This window comes from Erinaceus europaeus, chromosome 10, assembly GCF_950295315.1.
Source record: "Erinaceus europaeus chromosome 10, mEriEur2.1, whole genome shotgun sequence".
In the NCBI taxonomy this organism is placed as follows: Eukaryota; Metazoa; Chordata; class Mammalia; order Eulipotyphla; family Erinaceidae; genus Erinaceus; species Erinaceus europaeus.
In genome coordinates, this window is record NC_080171.1 from 118,514,100 (window position 1) to 118,537,484 (window position 23,385).

At 44.9% G+C, this 23,385-nt stretch overlaps 1 protein-coding gene across 1 annotated transcript in view; it reads right to left on the reverse strand.

The window, feature by feature from the left end:
- RALBP1 (ralA binding protein 1) overlaps positions 1-16,344 on the reverse strand; it is a 48,192-nt gene extending 31,848 nt beyond the window's left edge. Inside the window, exons 1-2 of the mRNA XM_060200671.1 lie at positions 16,185-16,344; positions 2,687-2,984 (exon numbers count right to left, since the gene is read on the reverse strand). Of these exons, the coding sequence (XP_060056654.1) occupies positions 2,687-2,930 (244 nt within the window). The 5' untranslated portion in view covers positions 2,931-2,984; positions 16,185-16,344. The remainder of the gene's footprint in view (positions 1-2,686; positions 2,985-16,184) is intronic.
- Between the last annotated feature and the right edge of the window lie 7,041 nt (positions 16,345-23,385).

Below are 23,385 nucleotides of genomic sequence, written 5' to 3' on the forward strand. Positions count from 1 at the left end.
TCTCTCTTTTTCTCTGTGTTAATAAAGTGAGAGAGAGAGAGAGTGTGTGTGTGTGTGTGTTAGATACAGAGCCAGGTAGTGACACACTAGGTTGAGCACACACATTACAATGCACAAGGACCCAGGTTCAAGTAAGTGCCTGGTGCCCACCTGCAGAGGGTAGATTCATGAGCAGTGAAGCAATGCTGCAGGTGTCTCTTTTCCTCTCCCTCTTCCCTCTTAATTTTTATCTGTCCTATCAGATAAAGAAGGAAGGGAGTGAGGGAGGAGAGAAGGGAGAGGAGGAAAAAAAAAAAAAAAAGGCTTCTAGGAGCAGTGGATTCGTAGTATAGATACCAAGCTCTAGTGATAACCCAGGTGAAATTAAAAAAAAAAAAAAAGGGGTGTGTCTGTGTGTGTGTACATACACAAGTGCGTATTTTTAAGTAAAGGAAAAAGTACAGTCTGACACTAGCTAGCTAGCTTTTCTACTTTGGGGCCGGCCTCCCCCAGGAACTCCCAACAACGAAATGTGTTTCTTCTAGGTTTGGAAGCCCTTAACTGCTTCCACAGCGCCCTTCACTCTGCTGTCACAAGCCCTCAGGCTCTTTCTGGAGACAACAGGAACTGTAGTCTCGGTTCAGCAGAAGAACTAGGAAGCCTCTTACTAACCTTTGGATGGTGTCTAAATCTGCCAGCCCACTTCTCTGCCTGGTTTTTACAGAATGCCAACTATATGAAGAGTTAGTCTAGTTTATTTTATTTGAAATACATATGTATTTTTCTCCTTAGTCAGCTACTTTATAAGCTATTTTATAAGAAGGTTTAAATAAGTTTCTTAATTATTATTATTTTTTTATTACCACCAGTGTTATCGCTGGGCAGTGCTGGCATGACAGGACAGAGAAATCGAGAGGGGAGGGGAGAGAGGAGCAAAGAGAGACACACAGACCTGCTTCGCTGCTTGTGAAGCACCCCTACAGGTGGGGAGCGGGGGCTTACACCCGGGTCCTTGCACACGGTGACGTGCACTTAATCGCTGCACCACCACCTGACCCTCATCATCATCTTCTAATTCAAATGCCACAAATGCCCATACCAACCAGGCATGAAATTCTCACAAGTGTAATACCACAATGGAAAAAAGCTGAAATCCTCGGCCATTGCAAGTAAGACTGTAAACTGATACAACCACTGGGAAAAAAGTGTTCTGCAGGATCCAACAGAGCTGAAAGCACAGCCTCTGAGCAAGCGGCGAGCTTTCACAGAGAGGTGCGCACAGAACAGAAATGCAGGAACGTGCACGGTCACGCTCAACTCTGTGAAGACACAGCAAGCAGCTGCAGAACGGATAAATTCTGGTGCTGTGAGGCAACGGCACAGACCTACCAGCGAAAATGAACAAGGCGCCGCCTTGTAAGGTAACATGGGTCATCTACAAACAGCGGAGGGCAAAGGAGGTTAGGCCCAAGCAAACACACTTCAGTTTACAGGAGGTCAAGATCAGGCAGTATTAAACTATCCTGAAGACGTTTACCCTCGGAAGTGGCTGGGTTTCTGAATGCTCACAGCACACAGGGGTCTGCAGACCCCTGGCATACTGCTGTAACCACTATCCTCCGTGTGCTGGCTCATGAACTTGGATGCGATTTGTGCATTCTGGCAATAGTGATGGCTTCCAAACCAAGTCAACACTCAGAATAACAGAATGCTAAACTAAAGCTAGCTGGCCTTACTTGCTTTATTATTATTATCATTATTATTATTTATTTATTTATTTATGAGAAAGATAGGAGAGAGAGAAAGAACCAGACATCTCTCTGGGACCTGTGCTGCCGGGGATTGAACTCAGGACCTCATGCTTGAGAGTCTAGTGCCTTAGCCACTGCGCCACCTCCCGGACCACGCCTTATTTGCTTTTAACATACTAAAGAGATATGCACGAATGGCTTGCTCTCTCTACTTAGCAATAACAAGAAGTGGAATGTCAGCAAGAGGGCTGGAGACAAAGCATAATGGTTGTGCAAATGACTTTCCGGACTGAGGGCCCAAGGCCCCAGACTTAATCCTTAGCACCGCCATGAACCACAGCTCAAAAACAATGCTCTGGTCTCTCTCTTTGTATCTCTGTATCACTCTTATTAAAATAAATAAAGTCTGTCAGGAGAAAAACCCCAATATCTGCTTTTATATGTTATTTTAAATGACCAATTAAAGAAATTTACACTAGAAATCCAGTGTTTTTATTTGTAAGCGTAAACCCAAAAATCTAACTCTAATATACAAAGATTACAACCCTGAAAAAAGAGTCAAGTCTTTGAACATACTTCCAGAAGACTGCAGGTCCTGTGGTCAGAATGAATCACCCAAACCGGGGTTGGAAGATAGTTCAGAACAGAGCATCTGCCTTACGCACGGGATGTCCTGGGTTCGATCCCCAGCACCACATAGGGAAGTAAAGACAAAACAAACAGAAGTTGTATCCCTGGGGACTGCAAGGGGACTTGCATTTTACAGAAGCTCTCTTCTCTCTCTCTGTCTCTCTCCCCTTCCTGGAAAAATTAAAATTGGGTCAGAGAGGCAGATCCGTGGTAAAGGACATGCACTGAATATGTGAAGCCCCAGCACTGATCCCCAAGACCACATAAGGTGTGTGTGTGTACAGACATATATTTAAAACATAAGAGAAGAAAAAAATCACACTTACTCCTTTTTTCCTTTTTCTTAAATTTCCCTTTTTTCTTTCCATGGTCTTTCTCATCATCAGACACTAGATCAGGAGGTTCGTGGAGACTGTCATGCGGAGGTGAGGGCTCGCCAGTGCGGTACAATCCAGGAAACTTAGTGGGGCTGATCTCCTCAGAGCTGGGAGTTCGAGTAAGACCACTGCCGTGTTCCACCCTGCGGTGTTCACTGGGGCTGCTGGTGGGGGGCAGGAAGCATTCCGTCATTCTGCTTCCCCGATGGACTGTGAAGAAGCCTTCTCCGTCACCTATCCATCACACCTGTCCAGAGGGAGAAAGGATCCCAGTCACCTGGCGCCACACACAGCTATCAATACACCTTGCATTGAAAAGTCAGAGATACTCTGTGCAACACTCCATTGAAAGGACTTAGTTACTTCAACTTATATGTGATGCATCACACATTTCAGTACTCGAAGAGTTTAAAGTTCTGGGATCTTCTAGTACTAGAAAGACAGAAAAAAAAAAATGAAAATCAGAACTTGTGTACTCGAAGTGGAAATAAGACAATCTGTGTGTAATACTACAAGCACAGAGACTATATTGCACTTCACAGAAATGGGGTTTTTAAATATATATTTTAAAGATGAAAATTAGCTTTTTCTGTTCTAAGCAATAAAGTATTCAAAATTAAAGCATGCACATTTTTAGACACAAGACTACTGTACACTTGACAGATTGCCAGATAGTTTAAGTACAACTTTTAGGTATTGGAAACAACAAAAAAATAAGGTGATTTGCTATAGTCTTTTCATTTATCTATTTATTTCTGCTTTTGCTTCATTGCAGTCATCAGGTCCACCACTATGATATTGCTACATTTAATTTTTACTGCAGTTAGGCTCAAAGAAACAAAAGGCATCCTTATTTGTGAAAAATTAAAATATATACAACAGAGTACCACTAGACAAATGACAAATGTAAGAATCCAGGACAAGTACAAGAAGATCTCATCAGACACATTTTCTTTCCTCCTTTAGATGGGAGTATATAGTCAAAATGCACAGAAACAACGAGTCATTTCTTATCCCTTTTCTGGACCGTCCACACATCTCATTGAGATGCAGTTGTTTCTCTTCGCACTCCTCAATCCTTGGGCTGCAGCCCAGGAGGTAACACTGAATAATGTCCTGGGCTGCAGTCGAAGTCTCCAAGTTTGACCCCAGGCCTCCTTTGTGCCAGAATGATAAACTCTGCTTCCCCTCTCTCTCGATCACCGGTAAATACGTCTTTTTAAAAATCCACATCCAGGGGGTCGGGCAGTAGCGCAGCGGGTTAAGCTCAGGTGGCGCAAGCACAAGGTCCGGCGTAAGGATCCCGGTTCGAGCCCCCGGCTCCCCACCTGCAGGGGAGTCGCTTCACAGGCGGTGAAGCAGGTCTGCAGGTGTCTGTCTTTCTCTCCCCCTCTCTGTCTTCCCCTCCTCTCTCCATTTCTCTCTGTCCTATCCAACAATGACGACATCAACAACAACAACAATTACAACAATAAAAAAAAAACATGGCAACAAAAAGGGGAAATAAGTAAAAAATTTAAAAAAAAAGTAAATTCTAGCTTCCCTTTCACTGAAGACATCTCAGGTTTTGATAAAGAATGTGTGAATTTAGAAGAAGTTGAAGTCCAGCCATCCTAACTGTCACTATATTACAATTGAGGAAACTGAGCTCCACGGTCTAGGAAGCTGAGCCGCCACTGAGTTCAGGAAGGAAGGACACCAACTCCTGAGAGTCCGGTGTCAGCGGATAACTGACAGGCTGAGCGCTCACACCCACTCACTTTAGCTGACGCTCCTCTGGCTCCCTCACGGGGCCTCACTCTCTGGAATCCAAATTTCCACAGGGCCAATTCCTACTTACCCCTTAATAGTAAGCCCGGAATGAAAGAAGCGATCTAAATTTGAATCGTAGTAATGACTGAATAAACCTGTGATTTTCAGGAGCCGGGCGGTGGTGCAGCGGGTTAAGCGCAGGTGGCTGCAAAGCACAAGGACCGGCGTAAGGATCCCGGTTCGAACCCCGGCTCCCCACCTGCAGGGGAGTCGCTTCACAGGCGGTGAAGCAGGTCTGTGGGTGTCTTTCTCTCCCGCTCTGTCTTATCCAACAACAACGACATCAATAATAATAACTACAACAATAAAACAACAAAAGTGAATAAAAGAATATTAAAAAAAATTTTAAAAAGAAAAAAAAAAACCTGTGATTTTCACCAAAGTGTTATTAAATGGATGGATCTTATAGAATATAAATTACATCCCAATAAAGCTCAAAAAAAAAAAAAAAAAGGTAAGTACCAGCAATACATTCTCCAGGAATCCTCACTGGCGACCATTCAGTCCACGGCAGACCGGTCGCCCTTTGCTGCGTTCCCAGAGTCTCCTGGACACACCCGGGCACTGCATGGACCAAGCCGCACTTCACTACCTGCACACCTAGCTGTCTTCCCCATTAATCACTGAGTTCCAGCACTTAACACATCCAGGCACTGCATGCAAGCTGTACTTCACTACCTGCACACCTAGCTGTCTTCCACATTAATTACTGAGTTCCAGCACTTAACACATCCGGGCACTGCATGGACCAAACTGTACTTCACTACCTGCACACCTAGCAGTCTTCCCCATTAATTACTGAGTTCCAGCACTTAACACACATGCTTAAGTATTTACAGCAAGCTAATTAGTCTCTTCTATGTTCACAACACATTTTACACTACTAATGAGACAGAGATTAGAAAAGACGAACCTGGCCCATAGCCTTACATTTTAATTAAGGAAGCAGAGATCAACATTTTATTTGAGTTCATCCAAGCTGCAGGAACTTCCATACAATTTCACTAGTCTTAGTACATCCTGTGATAAATTAGTGTTTTTCCATGTTTACAAAAAGGGGAACTTAAGGTGGGGGAGATAGCATAAAAGTTATGCAAAGAGATACTCTTGCCTGAGGCTCCAAAGTCCCAGGTTCAATTCCCCACACCACCATAAGCCAGAGCTGAACAGTGCTGTTAATAAAATAAAAAAATAAAAAATGACTTAAGTGTCGGGAGTGTGGCGGTAGTACAATAGATTAAGCGCACATGGCACAAAGCTCAAGGACCGGCGGAAGGATCCCGGTTCGAGCCCCCGGCTCCCCACCTACAGGGGGATCACTTCACAGGCGGTGAAGCAGGTCTGCAGGTGTCTGTCTTTCTCTCCCCCTCTGTCTTCCCCTCCTTTCTCCATTTCTCTCTGTCCTATCTAACAATGACGACATCAATAACAATAATAACTACAACAACAATAAAGAAACAATGGCAACAAAAGAGAAAATAAATAAATAAAAATTTTAAAAAGAGTTTTAAAAAAGAGAGATACAGAGAAACACACACATACACCACAGCACTGCTCAGCTCTGGCTTATGATGGGGCTGGGGACTGAACCTGAGACTTCAGAGCCTCAGGCATGAAAATCTTTTGCATAACCACTATGCTGTCTCCCCAACCACCCAATTTTTTTTTTAAAGAGTAAACACTGGGGCCGGGCAGTGGTGCACCGGGTTAAGAGCACACAGTACAAAGCACAAGGACCCACACAAGGATCCTGATTCGAGCCCCCAGCTACCCACCTGCAGGGAGGGGTTAGCTCGCAAGTGGTGAAGCAGGTCTGCAGGTGTCTCCCTCCCTACCTTACCCATCCCTCTCCCTCTCAACTTTCTCTGTCCTATCCAAAACAAACAAACAAAAATGGAAAAAAATGGCACCAGAGCAGTGAATTCATAGTGCCAGCAGAGTCCCTGCAATAAACCTGGAGGCAAAAGAGAAAGAGAAAGAGAGAGAGAGAGGGCAGTCATAGATAAGGAAATTAAATGAACAAGAAAAAAATTAGATAATCATTAGGTTTGATGTAAGCGGATATATAATCTTAAAGAAAGATTTACACATTTATAGGATGAGTAATTACTCCTATTCTGCATGGTAAGCGCCATGAAAATTCTTCAGTAGCAGAGAAAAACTTGTTAAAGAGAAAACAGACTAAGAAAAGTAGAGAAGCACACAGAGTAGAGGCCTTAGGACCCAAAGGACACTGCAACTGTCAGACCCCTGTTTATTTATTTGTTTGTTTGTTTGTTTTTGTTGCCCTTTTTATTGTTGTCGTAGTTATTATTGTTATTGATGTTGTCATTGTTGGGTAGGACAGAGAGAAATGGAGAGAGGAGAGGAAGATAGTGGGGGGGAGAGAAAGAGACACCTGCAGACCTGCTTCACTGCCTGTGAAGCGACGCCCCTGCAGGTGGGGAGCCGGGGGTTCGAACCGGGATCCTTACGACGGTCCCTGCACTTGGCGCCACGTGCGCTTAACCCACCTCCCTACTGCCCTGCTTCATGACATCACAGATGTAAGCTCAAAACGCCAGGAACACTGAGACTGACAACAACAGTAACAAAAGCCTACTCCCTCCAGCTGCCCTGCAAGACAGCTTTCAGAGCAGAGAGGCCACTGCAGCCAAACGCAGCACAAACTCCCCACCCTTATCCGCACCAGAGGGGCAGCAGCCCCACACAGCTGCCCTGCGCCCCACTGGGAGTTAGCAGGAGAGGGCACACAAAAGGCCTACCACGAGACCGGTAACTAAATTACAAACACTCCGAAGTAACCAGCAGCTGCACAATTACCAGTACTAGTCTGCATTAAATACATGCTGGGTAACACAGCTCCGAATGCAACAAGCAAAATCTGACAGAACTAAGAGGAAAAAAGGCAAATCCCCGATTATCATTGGTGATTAGAATATTCTCTTCTCAGTAATAGAACAAACAAGATAAATGCAGAAAAAAATACCTTACCGGGGACACAAACAGCACGAACTATAAAAGAACAAATCAATAGACCGGATTTCATAAAAAATTAAAACTCCTCCTTTCTTTTCTTTTTCTTTTTTGTATTTTATTTACTTTATTTTTGAGAGAGATGCAGAGACAGAAAGACACAGAGGCAAATACCAGAGCACTGCACAGCTCTGGCTTATTGTGGTGTGGGGGATTGAATCTGGGACTTCCAAGTCTCAGGCATGAGAGTCTCTTTGCATAACCATTATGCTATCTACCCCTACCCAAAATTCCTCCTTTCTAAAGAAAATTAGGTGGCGCAAAACGCAAGGACAGGCAGATGGATCCCAGTTCGAGCCCCCAGCTCCCCATCTGCAGGGGAGTCGCTTCACAGGCGGTGTCTATCTTTCTGCAGGTGTCTTTCTCTCCCCCTCTGTCTTCCCCTCCTCTCTCCATTTCTCTCTGTCCTATCCAACAATGACAACAATAATAACTACAATAATAAAAAGAGGGGCAACAAAAAAGGGAATAAATATATTTTAAAAAGAAAATTAGGAAATAAAGCAACAAGTCACATAAATAAAATTTTTACTATAGATACAGATATGACAACTCAGTTCTCTAGAGAAAAGAAGGTGTGAATATGTATCATGAATTTGCATGACATAGTATGTTTCTAAGACTCTGAAAAACTCAGTTCTATAGGGAAAAGAGGGTGTGACTATAATTATTTTGCATGACATAGTATGTTTCTAAGATTTTGAAAAACTCAGTTCTCTAGGGAAAAGAAGGTGTGGATATATGTCATTGATTTGCATGACATAGTATGTTTCTAAGATTCTGAAAAACAAGATCAGAAGAGAAAACACAAGCAGAACCTGGACTGACGTTGGTGTATTGCGCCAAAGTCAAAGACTCTGTGGTGGGGGAGGGGGGGAGAGCTCAGGTCCTGGAACAGGATGACAGAGGACCTAGTGGGGGTTGTATTGTTGTGTGGAAAACCGAGAAATGTTATGCATGTACAAACTATTGTATTCACTGTCGACTGTAAAACACTAATCCCCCAATAAAATTTTTTTTAAAAAATTAAAAAGATAACATATATACATATATAAGCTATTAAGCCCAACTAAATACCCTAAGGAAAAAAATGAGCAAAAAGTATGAATAGATATTTCACCAAAGAAATGCACACAAATACATCTTCACTCATCAGGGAAATTCAAACGAAAGCACGATGAAGTAGCACTATGTACCCAGCACAATTGCTAAAAGACAATGTCGCCCACTAGCATCAATGAGGGCAGCAGGTACTCTCCTCTGATGTTGTCTGAAAAATGGCACAGCCCCTTTAGAAAAGTGTTTTCAGGACAGGGGTAGATAGCATAATGGTTATGCAAAGAGACTCTCATGCTTGAGGCTCCAAGGTCCCAGGTTCAATTCCCCTGTACCATCAGAAGCCAGAGCTGATCAGTGGTCTGGTAAAAAAAAAAAATTGGAAAAAAAATGAGTGTTTTTAATAATATTAATATACAGCTATTTTATCTAATAATTCCATTCCCAAGCATTTACTCAAGAGACAAAAAAAAAAAAAAACCACACATACATGTCAAAAAGTTAACAGTATCTTTAGTCACTGGAGAAAAAAATTGTAAATAACTCAAATATAAACTAGCAAACAGAATGGCATTTTAAACTATGTGTGTCCTTACAATGTAAACTTACTCAGCAATAAAAAGGAACACAAAGTTGATACATACAACATAGGTGAGTTGAAACACATACTGAGCGCGGGAGGAGGTAGAAGTACATCATGGTTATGCCAGGAGATTCTCATTCCTGAAGCTGCACAGCCCCTGCCCTCTGCCCCACCACAAACCAGAGCTGAGCTGTGCTCTGGTAGAAAGAAAGAAAGAAAGAAAGAAAGAAAGAAAGAAAGAAAGAAAGAAAGAAAGAAAGAAAGAAAGAAAGAACCCCCCATTACACTGGGGAAGGTCTCAGGGCTGTGAAGTCTTTCCCTCACACCCTCCTGTCTGTGTCTATCTCTATTTATCTGAAAAAGGTGGCCAGGAGTAGTCAAGTCCTGGTGCCAGCACATAAATACATAAAATAAATTGTAAAGTATAAAGTCAAAATATATATATATATATATATATATATATTGTATCCAGAATTTTACTTTAAAACCAAAATGAACCATACCTTTGAAACAGACTGATACTTTGAGTGAAAGCAACAGTTATGAAAATGATAACTGAGATAAAGTAAAGCAAAGGATCTGTAGTAAAATCAGACTCGGCAAAGGTCAGGGGAGACACCACAGCAGCAGAGCACAAGTCTTTTATGAACGAGGCTCTGGGTTTAATCCCTGAACAGCTGGACAGTATGCTGCGCTCTTTCTTGTCCATTCTCTCTCATCAAAACTTTTTTAAATAATTTTTTTAAAATATATTTATTTTCTCTTTTGTTGCCCTTGTTGTTTTTCCATTGTTGTCCTTGTTAGAGAGGACATAGAGAAATGGAGAGAGGAGGGGAAGACAGAGAGGGGGAGAGAAAGACAGACACCTGCAGACCTGCTTCAGCGCCTGTGAAGCGAATCCCCTGCAGGTGGGGAGCCAGGGGCTCGAACCGGGATCCCTATGCCGGTCCTTGCGCTTTGCACCACCTGCGCTTAACCCACTGCGCTACTGTCCGACTCCCTCATAAAAACTTTTAAAAGTAAACTAAGAAACAGTTAAAAGCAGCTAGGGAAATGGATCAGAGACAGAACTCAAGACATACAAACATGGAGCCTCAGGTTTGATCCCCACAACCACATATGCTGGAGTGGAACGGTGCTCTGGACTTTCTCTCTCTCTCAAAATAATCTTTTTTAAAAAAGAACATCTGGGGAGTCAGGCGGCAGCGCAGCGGGTTAAGCGCAGGTGGCGCAAAGCTCAAGGACCGGCATAAGGATCCTGGTTCCAGCCCCCGGCTCCCCACCTGCAGGGGAGTCGCTTCACAAGCGGTGAAGCAGGTCTGCAGGTGTCTGTCTTTCTCTCCTCCTCTCTGTCTTCCCCTCCTCTCTCCATTTCTCTCCATACTATCCAACAACAACAACAGCAATAATAACTATAACAATAAGGGAAACAAAAGGGAAAATAAGTAAATATAAAAAAAGAAAAAATTTAAAAAGAACATCTACTCGAAAGAACTACAAAGTACATTGTTCTTAAAATAGTATTTTTTCTTCTGCATATATAGCAGTATTAAGTCAGCATGCCTAGTAAAGAATGAATCATCCATCCATGCAAATGGACAAAACAATAAAAGTAGGAAAGGAAGATTGAAATGAATATTCAAGAATAAATCCAATGGCCTATGAAACTTGATAACATCTAAACAGAAGACTAATTCCAGAAAATCAAGAACTTGTAAAACTACTTTACAAGTTAAACAAATTCAGTATATTGTAAATGCCAGGGTAAAATTTTACTAGTAGTAACTTCTTCCTTCATTTTTATGGCTTTCAAACTAATTCTATGGTGATCCGGGAGTGGCACGGTGGATGAAGCACCAGATTTCCACTCACGCATGAGATCCTGAGTTCTATGCCCGACAGCACATGTATTAGAGTGACATCTGATTCTTTTTCTCTCTCTTTCCCCTCTTCCTTTCTCATAAATAAATTTTTTTTTAATTCTGTGAATTACACATCTTTAACTCTCTGCAAGAGAGTCAAATATTCTCAAGGACACTGGGTGGGAGCGCAGCAGGTTAAGTGCACATGGTGCAAAGCTCAAGGACTTGCGTGACGATCCTAGTTCGAGCCCCCGGTTCCCCACTGCAGGGGGGTTGCTTCACAAGCAAATGAAGCAGGTCTGCAGGTGTCTATTTTCTCCTCTGTCTTCCCCTCCTCTCTCCATTTCTCTCTGTCCTATCCAACAACGATGGCAGCAATAACAACAATAACCACAACAACAATAAAATAAGGGCAACAAAAAGGAAAACATAGCCTCCAGGAGCAGGGGATTCCTAGTGCAGGCTCCGAGCCCCAGCAATAACCCTGGAGGCAAACAAAGAAAAAACAAATATTCTCAATAACACAGTACATATTGAACCAGCACCAGCCTACCATATTCAAATGCTACACTTCACAGGCAGTATTTGCACACACAAAATATTCTTGATCTTCAATGAATATGAAGGAAATTTTCCCAGAACTAATGTAACAAAAAGAGAAAAAGTGTCGGGGCCAGGTGGTGGCGCACCTGGTTGAGCGCACATGTTACAATGCACAAGAACCCACGTTCCAGTTCCCAGTCCCCACCTGCAGGGGGAAAGCTTTCCGAGTGGTGAAGCAGGGCTGCAGGTGTCTCTCTGTCTCTCTTCCACCCTTCCCTCTTGATTTCTGGCTGTCTCTATCCAATAAATAATAAAGAAAGAAAAAAAGTGTCCAGATTACAAAGGATCTTATTAAATCACAAGGACTCACAACATAAATGAAGGAGGTCACATTAAACATTATCACGAAAGGTCAGACAGAGCACAGGACACAGGTAACACCTAACAGATTACCAGGGGGGTAGGGAACAGGGCAAGCATATCAACATATAAAGAATTAGGACCAGAGGCCAGGTGGTGGCACACCTGATTGAGTGCACATGTTACAGTACACAAGGACCAGAGTTCAAGCCCCTGGTCCCCACCTTTATAGGGAAAGCTTTGCGAGTGGTGAAGCAGTACTGCAGGTGTCTCTTTGTCTCTTTCCCTCTCTATCTCCCCTTTCCCTCTTGATTTCTGGCTGTCTCTATCCAATAAATAAACAAGGATAATAAAAAAAAAAAAAAGAAGAAATCAGGACCAACCTGCCAGTAGAAAGAGAGTCTCAAAGAAAGTTAGTCCTAACGATCGCCCAGGTGTGTAGGTCAAGTCAAAGCAATTTTAGACAGTAACAAGAAACATTCTTGCTATACCTTTTCTTTTCTTACCAGTCCCAGCTCTGAGAGGCAACTATGAAGAAAAAGGAAGTCCTGCCACCAATTGCTGCTACTTCACAGGCTACAGGAAAAAGGACATTTTACCATGTGGAAAATAATGGTAAAATACAGTGAAGGACTGCTGAAACTTGGGGATACATTTGTCACTAGAGTTCAGTGAAAACATAAAATAAAAAGGACTGGCATGGGAGTCGGGCAGTAGCGCGGTGGGTTAAGTGCGTGTGGCACAAAGCGCAAGAACCAATTAGGATCGTGGTTCGAGCCCCCGCTCCCCACATGCAGAAGAGTCGCTTCACAGGTGGTGAAGCAGGTCTGCAGGCGTCTGTCTCTCTTCCTCTCTATCTCCCCCTTCTCTCTCAATTTCTCTCTGTCTCTGTCCAATAACAAATAAATTAAAAATTTTTTTAAAAAAAGGAAAGGCATAAAATAAAATAAATAAAATAAAATGGCATGTTCATCATGCCAATGGCCTGAACTGAAGTCCCAGCACAGGGCAGCATCAAAGATGGCACCTGGGGAGTTCATGGATGGTAGAACAATGCTGTGGGGTCTCTCATCTCTGCCTGTCTCCCCCTTTCTATAAATAAAAAAATGAAAGGCCGGGTAGTGTTGCACCTGGTTGAGCACACATGTGACAGTGCACAAGGACCGGGGTTCGAGCCCCCGGTCCCCAACTGCAGGGGGAAAGCTTTGCAAGTGGTGAAGCAGTGTTGCAAGTGTCTCTCTGTCTCTCTCCCAAACACCCCCTCCTTCTTGATTTCTGGCTCTCTATCCAAAAAATAAAGTTAGTAAAAAAATATATATTTTTTTAAAAGAAAATGTTGAAATCACCATTTAAAAAAAAAAAATTAAAAAACTAAGCCTGGGTTGTCACTCAGTGTTATTATTGCTCACCAGACAGGCCGAGTTCACACCCTGATTCTACAATGAAAATAAAAGCAGATGAAAATAAGAGGCAACTCCAAGAGCTCAGCATTATACAGTATTTGTCTGACCAGCAGAATGAAAAGAACGAGTAAGAATCAAACCTGGAGATACGTAGCTATATTAGCAGACTGAAGCGGAAAACAGCGACTATACATGAGAAGTGTTGTCTGCCGAACAGCTCGTTACACACAGAATTCAAGGTCTTTTTTTTTTTTTTAACTACTATTTATTTTGGGTAGGCAGAGAAAAATTGAGAGGGAAGGGGAAACGGAGAAAGACAGAGACCTGCAGCACCACGTCCCCTGAAGAGAACGAGAGGGACCTGCAGGTGGGACAGGGACCTACAGGTGGGACGGGGGCCTGACGTCAGGGCTTCCCACACTGCAACGTGTACACGCAACCAGGTGCGCCACGAGCCAAGCCCGGTCACGGTCAGGGATTTTCAGGTTACGTTCTGGGCCCAGTTTCTCTTTGCCAAGAAAACAACTGTTCAAATACAAGTGTATATGTGGTCTGGGAAGTGGCGCAGTGGATAAAGCATCGGACTCTCAAGCATGAGGTCCTGAGTTCGATCCCCAGCAACACATGTACCATAGTCATGTCTGGTTCTTTCTCTCCTCCTATCTTTCTCATTAATAAATAAATAAAATCTTTTTAAAAAAATTACAAGTGTATAAATTAAACCTGATTATTGCCTATGTATTCTTGATACTAATTCAGTTTTTCTAAATTAGGGGAGAAATAATTACTGAATGATCTACAATGAGAGGCAATGTTTTCAAAAGATAGAAAATTAGGTTGTGCGCTCTCTCTCTCTCTGCTTGGGTGAGCCTGTGAACATGTGAGTAAAGAGCTCCTCTATCTGTCTCTCTCTCTCTTTCTCTCTTGCCCTAACATGTGAATGTTCTCAATTTTCCTGAATAAAATTTAAAATTCCTGAAGAAAAAAAAAAATAAAATTAAGTTGTGTCACTTTACTTCATGCCACTTTATTAAAGAATATATTCTTCGGAAGTGCGGGCTAAGCGCAGGTGGCATGAAGCGCAGGGACTGGCGTAAGGACTCTGGTTCGAGCCCCCGGCTCCCCACCTGCAGGGGAGTCACTGCACAGGTGAAGAAGCAGGTCTGCAGGTGTCTTTCTCTCCCCCTCTCTGTCTTCCCCTCCTCTCTCCATTTCTCTCTGTCCTATCCAACAACGACAATAATAACTACAACAACAATAAACAAGGGCAACAAAAGGGAATAAATAAATATTAAAAAAAAGAATATACTCCTCAGCCTTGATGACTGACATAAAAGACTATCCCACTTGGATCCATGGATCACCCTGAAAAAATAAGAACCCCTCAAGTATTTCCCTCCCCTTCCTGATGTCAGTCCAACTCAAGAGTCCATTTCCCAGAAGACATTCAAAAATGGTCATTTAAAAAGGCAAGAAGTGAGGTTACCTTCCTCATTCACAGCCCCGTGCATTTATTTATAAACGTAGCATTAGCACCCAACGAAAAGGGGGCCTGTTCCTCACCACCATTTAAATACTTCGTGACTCACTGCCAAGTGTGACGGGCCACATCCCAAAGTGCCGCCGCACTTAAACATACCCACTGCGCTTAAAAGAACAAAAACTGCAAGGAGGCTGAATTTCAAATGACACTAAGTGGTGTGTCAAAACCCAGTGTCCCGAAGACACCTTCAGAAGCCCTCGAATGACACTTGAATGACTGTCCAAGAGCTCCCCTGGGCCTTAGAGCAAACATGCTGCTTTCGCAAGAGGGTGGCCATGTCCACCGAACTTCTTTAAACTGGAAGCAGCATGATCGCTTCGGGTAGGACTGAGGCGTGGAAGGTGTTTGTAAAACCTGTTTCACTCTAGCACCAATAGGAAGGAAGGAAGGAAGGAAGGAAGGAAGGAAGGAAGGAAGGAAGGAAGGAAGGAAAGGAGGGAGGGAAGGGAGGAAGAAAGAAAGAAAGAAAGAAAGATAGATGGGGGTGGGGGACAGGCAGTGGCGCACCTGGCTAAGTGGCACACATTCCATTACAAGGTGCAAGGCCCCGGGTTCAAGTTCCTGGTCCCCGCCTGCAGGGAGAAAGCTTCATGAGTGGTGAAACAGGGCTGCGGGTGTCTCTCTGTCTGTCTCTCGCTTTTGCACTGTCTTCCTTTCCCCTCTCAATTTCTGTCTCTATGCAATAATAAGTCAACAGATTTAAAAACAAAGAAAATCAATAAAATTCTTTTAGAAAGGAAGGAAGGAAAGAGCCAAAGAAAGAAAGGAAGGAAGGAAGGAAGGAAGGAAGGAAGAAAGAAAGAAAGAAGGCGCGAGCCCTGCCCCCAGTAGGAGTATCCAGCGCGCACATGACATCTGTAAATGAGTTGCGGGAGCATTCCCAACTCCGGACCTGTCAGTCAACTCACGGGCACCGAACCCCCAACTGGAGACCTGCAGCAGCTCCAGGGGACGCCCTGATCCCCGCCAGGCACCGAGAGAGAGCCCGGGCCCCCCACACCACGCGCCCAGGAGGGACCCCAGACCCGGGGCATCAAGCCCCACACGCGGCCAGGAGCAGGCCCGCTGGGCAGGGGAACGGACACACAGCCGGGACGGACAGACGCGGCGCGGCCGGCTCCCGCGGACCCCGTGGGCGGCAGCCACGCCCCCGCCCCCCCCCCGGCCGCCCGGAGGCTGCGCACTGGGCGCCCTGGCTCGCGGGGGGCTCGCGGGGGGCTCGCGGGGGGCTCGGCCGACCGCCCCTGACCTGCTCCGGGTGCTGCTCCTGCCGCCACGCGACCGCCCGCCTCGCCGCAGCCGCCGCCTCCTCGCGCTCACGCCGCCGCCGCCGCCGCAGCCACCGTAGCCGCCTCCCGCGCTGCGCCCCTGAGCGGCCTCGGGAACCCCATTCCCACCCCGCCCCAGCCTCCGCCTGTTTACAGTGATCCGGACGGAATCGGACGAGCCGGCCCCCCAGCGCGCACGCGCACTCCCTCCTCCCTCCGCAGCCGGCTTCCCGGGTCCTCCTCTCTACGTTTGACGGCTCAGGCCCTCAAAGACCATCGCCCGAGGATCCCGGCGCAAGGCATCCTGGGAAACGTAGTTTAGCGAAAGCGCGTGCCCAGGCTGCAGGAGGATTTCCCACACTACAACACCCAGCAAGCTTCGCGCGCCCCCTTTTGGCCCCGAGACTCGTAGGGGAGCCGGACGAAGCGCGCGAGACAACACGCCGCGCTAGGATTCTGCGGGCGCCTGCGCAGTGCCTGGTGGGCAGGGTGGGGGCTACTTGCCTTGCGAGGTGCGCTCTGCTGATGGTTCCGGGCTGAGTCCGGCGGTGCAGCCGGGAAAGCAGAGCGGCGGCCTCTGCACGGTGTGGCCCGCCCGCTCCCCGGTACGCAAGTGGAGAGCTTCCTTCGTGCCGGCGGGCTTCAGTCCTCCGAACTGGTTAAACCAGCCCCAGAGGGCGGCCCCGCCTGGCGGGGAGGAGCAGCCTGCGCCCTCGGGCTGGGTGGGCAGGGGGGAGAGGAGCGGGAGAGGCGGTGCCGGGGCTCCCTGAAGACTCTGGGGTGGCAGCATGTCTCGGGGCACCTTCAGAGCCGCCCTGGGTGGAGACTGTGCCGCAGCCGGCCCCAGATTCTTGGGGGGCAGCTCAGCTGCCAGCTCCCCGCCCCCACCGCCCGCCGCCCTGCTTTGGCTTCACAACGACGGAAACCCTCCTGAGTTAGCACTGACTCATGCAGCACTCTGGGGATAACCGGGTCTCCTCCAGAAAGGCTTTTTTTTTTTTTTTTTTGGGGTAACTCTTTGTTAGTGATTTAATAATGACTAGCAAGATTGTAAGATAAGAGGGATATAATGCCACACAGTTCCCACCACCCGAGGGGTGTGTCCGCATCCCCTCCATGGGAAGCTTCGTTGTTCCTTTTTATTTGTTTATTTATTTCCTTTTTGTTGCCCTTGGGTTTTTTTATTATTATTATTATTATTGTGGTGGTGGTTATTATTATTGTTGATGTTGTTCGTTATTGGATAGGACAGAGAGAAATGGAGAGAGGAGGGGAAGACAGAGAAGGGGAGAGAAAGACAGACACCTGCAGACCTGCTTCACCGCCTGGGAAGCGACTCCCCTGCAGGTGGGGAGCCGGGGGCTCCAACCGGGATCCTTATGCCGGTCCCTGCACTTCATGCCATGTGTGCTTAACCCGCTGCGCTACTCACCCAACTCCCAAAAAGCTTTCTTAATTGTTCTTCTGACCACTGAGACAGACATGTGACCATACCAGTTAAAAAGCTCTGTCCTGCCAATGCAGATTGGCCCACGGAATAGGCACTGACCCAGACAGTTTGTTGAGACCTTGAAATGACTACATGGGGACAGAGATGTATGGTGTGATCTTTTTGCTGAGATCATGGGTTACAGTTATTGTCCACAACATAGAGACTTGTCTGTTTATGAGACAGACTTTGTCAGTCCTCAGGCAGCAGTAACCTAAGCTGAGCAGTGCTTGGTGGGAGGCCCTATGAGGTAGATATGGATGAGGTGAAAAAGGAGTGATTGAGCAAGAAGTGGAAATGGAGAAAAACAAGCTAACAGCGTGAAGACTTGGCTTCTGAAACCATGGTTTGTCTAAGTCGCAGTGCTCTGAGCGCGTGAGCTTGGCATAGCCAGGTGAGTCAGTAGGTGTTTATTTGCTTATCAGGACCAATTTTAAAGTCCTAACTCAGTGTTTGTTTTTAATATGACATTGAAAGGTCTGAACCAATACAGGTTCCTGCTGAAAAGAAACTGGGGGCCGGGTGGTGGTGCACCTGGTTGAGTGCACGTTACAGTGCGAAAGGACCCAGGTTCGAGCCACTAGTCCCCACCTGCAGGGGGGAAGCTTCACAAGTGGTGAAGCAGGGCTGCAGGTGTCTCTCTGTCTCTCACCCTCTCTATCCATCCCTTCCCTCTCGATTTCTGACTGTCTATCAAATAAATGAATAAATGTAATAAAAAATTTTTAAAAGAAAAAAAAATGGGGGCAGGGAAAAAAAGAAGGAACTGTGGAAGATACTTCCAGTTAAATGCCATGTTCAACAACTTCACACAAAATAATACAGAAACTGCAGCCTGAGTGGCGGCTTGCTGGGTAAAAACACTGGGCTCTCAAGCATGAAGTCCTGAATTCAATCGATGGCATCTCTCTCCCTACCATTCACATTCATGAATAACTTTAAATAGTATAAAAGTGGGGGAGTCGGGCCGTAGCAAAGCGCATAAGGATTCCGGTTCAATCCCCAGCTCCCCACCTGCAGGGGGGTCGGTTCTTAAGCGGTGAAGCAGGTCTGCAGGTGTCTGTCTTTCTCTCCCCCTCTCTGTCTTCCCTCCCCTCTCTGTTTCTCTCTGTCTTATCCAACAACAACCACATCAATAACAAGACAGTAATAACTACAACAATAAAACAAGGACAACAAAAGGGAATAAATAAATATTTTGGGAGTCGAGCGGTAAGCAGCAGGTTAAGCACAGTTGTCACAAAATGCAAGGACCAGCGTTAAGAATCCCCGTTCTAGCCCCCGGCTCCCCACCTGCAGGGGAGTCGCTTCACAGGCGGTGAAGCAGGTCTGCAGGTGTCTGTCTTTCTCTCCCCCCTCTGTCTTCCCTTCCTCTCTCCATTTCTCTGTCCTATCCAACAACAACGACATTAATAACAACAGCTATAATAACTACAACAATATAAAAGGTAAAAAAAAAAAAAAGTGGATAACATTGTCCAAAAAAATCTACTTAAGGACACTAGAATGACAGCAATTCTTTTTAAAATGCTAGAAAATAAAAATGAAATGCTAGAAGTTACAGTAAGAACAACGGTCAATGTCTGCGACTTTGATTAAGGTTGCTTCTGTCCTCCCCTGTTGCCGCAAAACTAGCTTTATTGGTGTGGATGGGCCTGTCAAGAGCAGAACATTGGTTCTTCTCCGACATAACTGGGACTACCTTAAAAAAGAGACTCTGCTTTCAGAAGAACATCACTTTCAAAAGTATTACATCATCACAAGTGTAACAGTTACACCCAAAAAATACATAACCAGAAACTCCAGTGAGCCCAACAGCAACTCAGCATTCTCAGAGACTGGCTTGTCCCCTCTGCCGAAGCCTTGCCCTACTTGTACTAAGCCGAACACCTCTCAACAGAGAGCAGAAAACAAAGCAGGGCTTCAAGTGTGGAGGCCGCATCTTAATATGCAAAGCAGAGTAGCGAACTATTACTTGCAACTAGACGTGAGTGCTTGGTGGCTTGGTTCTGTTGCCTGTGTGTTATCGACAGCACTAGGTACCCGTACAGCTCCACTGCTCCCAGCAGCCATTTTTCCTTCTTTCTTTTTGAGAGAGAGAGAGAGACAGAGAAACAACTGCAGCATTGCTCCACCATTTGTGAATCTCCCACCACCAGCAGCACCCCACACACACACACAGGATGAGGGGAACCTGAGCCCTTGCACAAGGTAATGCGTGTGCCCTACCAGGTGACCCACCCCCCCATCCCTCACATGTTTATGATTAATGTTCCTAGAATGGACGCCATATGAGTTTGGAAGTAATAGTTACCTTAGTGTAAGCTGACTGTTTCTGTACAAACAGAATACCACAATTATGCCTGAGTAGTATTTGTGTATTATTACCCACTTGGTGGCATGATTACAACTTTTGGGCAGTGGGAGATTACACAGTTATGCAAAAAGACTTTCATGCCTGAGACTCCAAAGTCCCAGGTTTAATCCCTGGCACCACCATAAACCTGAGCTGAGCAGTGCTCTGGTAAAACAAAAAAAAAAAAACATGAACTTGTTAGCTAAAAGCAACTAACTCAAAATAAAATAAACAGGGAAACACTAGGCTGCGATTTCACACAGAGCAAATGATACGCCCGCTATAAATGTAATAAGATATTTGAAATTAGACTCTCGCTGAAGAGTTTATACTAATCTACACATACATCTCTAAGAAACTAGACACTTGCGAGGAGATAACCGTAGAAACACATTGAAAAGTAAAGTCGGGGACCCGGCAGTAGCACAAGATAAACACGCATGGCAGCATGGCATCAAGTGCAAGGACCGGCATAAGGATCCCGGTTCGAGCCCCCGGCTCCCCACCTGCAGGGAAGTCGCTTCACAGGCGGTGAAGCAGGTCTGCAGGTGTCTATCTTTCTCTCCCCCTCTCTGTCTTCCCCTCCTCTTTCCATTTCTCTCTGTCCTATCCAACAACAAGGACAACAAGAATAACACCGAGGACAACAACATGGAAAAAATGGCCTCCAGGAGCAGTGGATTTGTAGTGCAGGCACCGAGCCCCAGAGATAACCCTGGAGGCAAAAAGAAAGAAAAAAAAGTCAAGGGAGACCAGAGAGCAACTTTGTACACCTTCCACTGTAGGCAGATCAAATAACAGTGTAGGAGGACTTGAGTTCAACCTCTGCCCCAAATCACTGACTGTCTGGCTACTCAACTGTGCAGAAAAAAGGAAACCACAAGTTCAAGCTAAAAAGAAAATTAGACATTAAAATTCACAACAGGGAGCCGGAGAGATAGTTCACTGGGCAGAGTGCCTGCAATACATAGACACCCGGAAGTTCAAGTTGAGCCATGGCACTGCAGGGGAGGTTACTATGGCAACAGAGGAAGCTTCAGTGTGGTGGTGTCTCTTTCTCTGTCTCTATCTGAATGGAAAGTAAAATAAAATGACACTGAGTGGTAAAAAAAAAAAAAAAAAAAAAAAAAAGCCAAAGATACCATTATCTGTAATCATGAAAGAGACCAATATTACATCTGTGTAAAGTTGAGTAGATTATTAAAAAAAGTAATAAATGTCCAAAGTAACAACAGTAGCAGGGGTAGATAGCATAATGGTTATGCAAACAGACTCTCATGCCTGAGGCTCCAGGTTCAATCCCCTGCACCACCATAAAACAAGAGCTGAGCAGTGCTCTGGTAAAAAACAACAACAACAACAAAAAAAACCAAAGTAACAACAGTAAAGAAAACAGTATCTATAGTTGCTGCAGTATATAAAATATACTTGTTTAAATTAAGGGGGTGGGGACAGAGGGAGAAGCAATCCATAGAAATTGAGTGCTGGGTGGTGAAGCACCCTGCTGAGCACACACATTACCATATGCAAGGACCAGAGTTCAAACTCACAGTCCACACCTGCAGCACCAGTTTCACAAGAGGTGAGGCAAGGCTGCAGGTATCCCTTCTCCTCCTCCTCCTCCTCCTCCTCCTCCTCCTCCTCCTCCTCCTCCTTCTTCTTCTTCTTCTTCTTCTTCTTCTAGCGTTTGCCCTTCTTCCGTAGCCAGTCAACAGCATTCCTCTTCCTCTCTATCTCTATTCTTTCCTCTCAATGTTTCTCTGTCTTATTAAATTAAAGGAAAATACAGCCACCAGGAGTGGTGAATCCATCCTGAAGGCATCAAACAACCAGAAAAAAAAAAAAAACTGGGCACAAATAGATGATTTAAAAGCAGATTTCAAAGAGCTACTTAGTTCTTAGAATGTTCTAAAAAAATTAAATCTTCCGCCCAAATGAAGGAATAATGAAATTATTTAGCAGAGCCTTTCAAGAAGGAAATGGACTATAAAAAGGAAGAAATGATATTTCTAGAGTTGAAAAGTATAACAACAGAAATTCATATTTTACTGGATGGTTGCAGTGAAAGATTTGAGGTGGTCAAACGGTATCAATGAAGAGAGGAGTTGAAATTACCCAAAGAACAACAACAACAAAAATTTTTTTAAGGAAAAAAGGGGAATAAGGAGAATCTATACTATCTCTACTATTTAAGGTTAAAGAGTGAAAACATTTTCAGTTATGAGTCATATTCAAAAACATGGTTTGTGGCTATAAAACATGAAAAGGAAAAATAAAATAGGAAAAGTAGAAGTGGGTGTGGGTGTGATAGTCCACCTGGGAGCATGCCTTGTCTTTTTTTTTTTTTTAACCAGAGCACTGCTCAGCTCTGGCTTATGTGATGTGGGGGATTGAACCTGGGACTTTAAAGCCTCAGGCACGCAAGTCTGTCTGCGTAACCATTATGCTATCTACCCCTGCCCGAGAATCCTTTTTCTGTCCATCCGTGTGTGTCCTCTCACACACTTTTTTTTTTCTTTCGGAAAGGTTGAAAGGGAATGATGAGTGGATAGAAAGGAAATGTTGGGGGCTGGGTGGTGGTGCACCTGGTTGAGTGCACATGTTACAGTGCTCAAGGACCTGGGTTCGAGCACCCAGTCCCCACCTGCAGAGGGAAAGCTTCACAAGTGGTGAAGCAGGGCTGCAGGTGTCTCTCTGTCTCTCTCCCTCTCTAGCTCCCCATTCCTTTCAATTTCTGGCTGTCACTATCCAATAAAAGTAAAGATAATTAAAAAAAAATTTTAAGGGAAAAAAAAAGAAAGGAAATCTGAGTGGGAGGGTGGACATGCGGCTTCCTGGGCTGGCGGGGGTGGGGAGTGTGGGGGGGTGGGGAGGATGGGACACAATCTTTTAGTGATGGGAATGGTGTTTATGTACACACCTATTAAATTGTAGTCATATAAATCACTATTTAATTAATATGAGAGGGGGAAAAATTGATTGTATGTCTAACAAAAGGACTTTTCATAGTTAACCCAATTACCAAATAATGTGATGATAACAGTAACTATCCATTGTCTTCTTGAACCCTAAGACAGCAGGAACCTCACATCTCCACTATAGAGCCTAAACTTCCCCCAGTCCTGGGACCCTAGGGTAGGGCCCACTTTCCCGCATGCTTCTCCCAATTCTTTTTTTTTAATCTTTTTTTTTAATCTTTATTTTATTTATTTATTCGCTTTTGTTTCCCTTGTTGTTTTATTGTTGTAGTTATTGTTGTTGTTGTCGTTGTTGGATAGGACAGAGAGAAATGGAGAGAGGAGGGGAAGACAGAGAGGAGGAGAGAAAGATAGACACC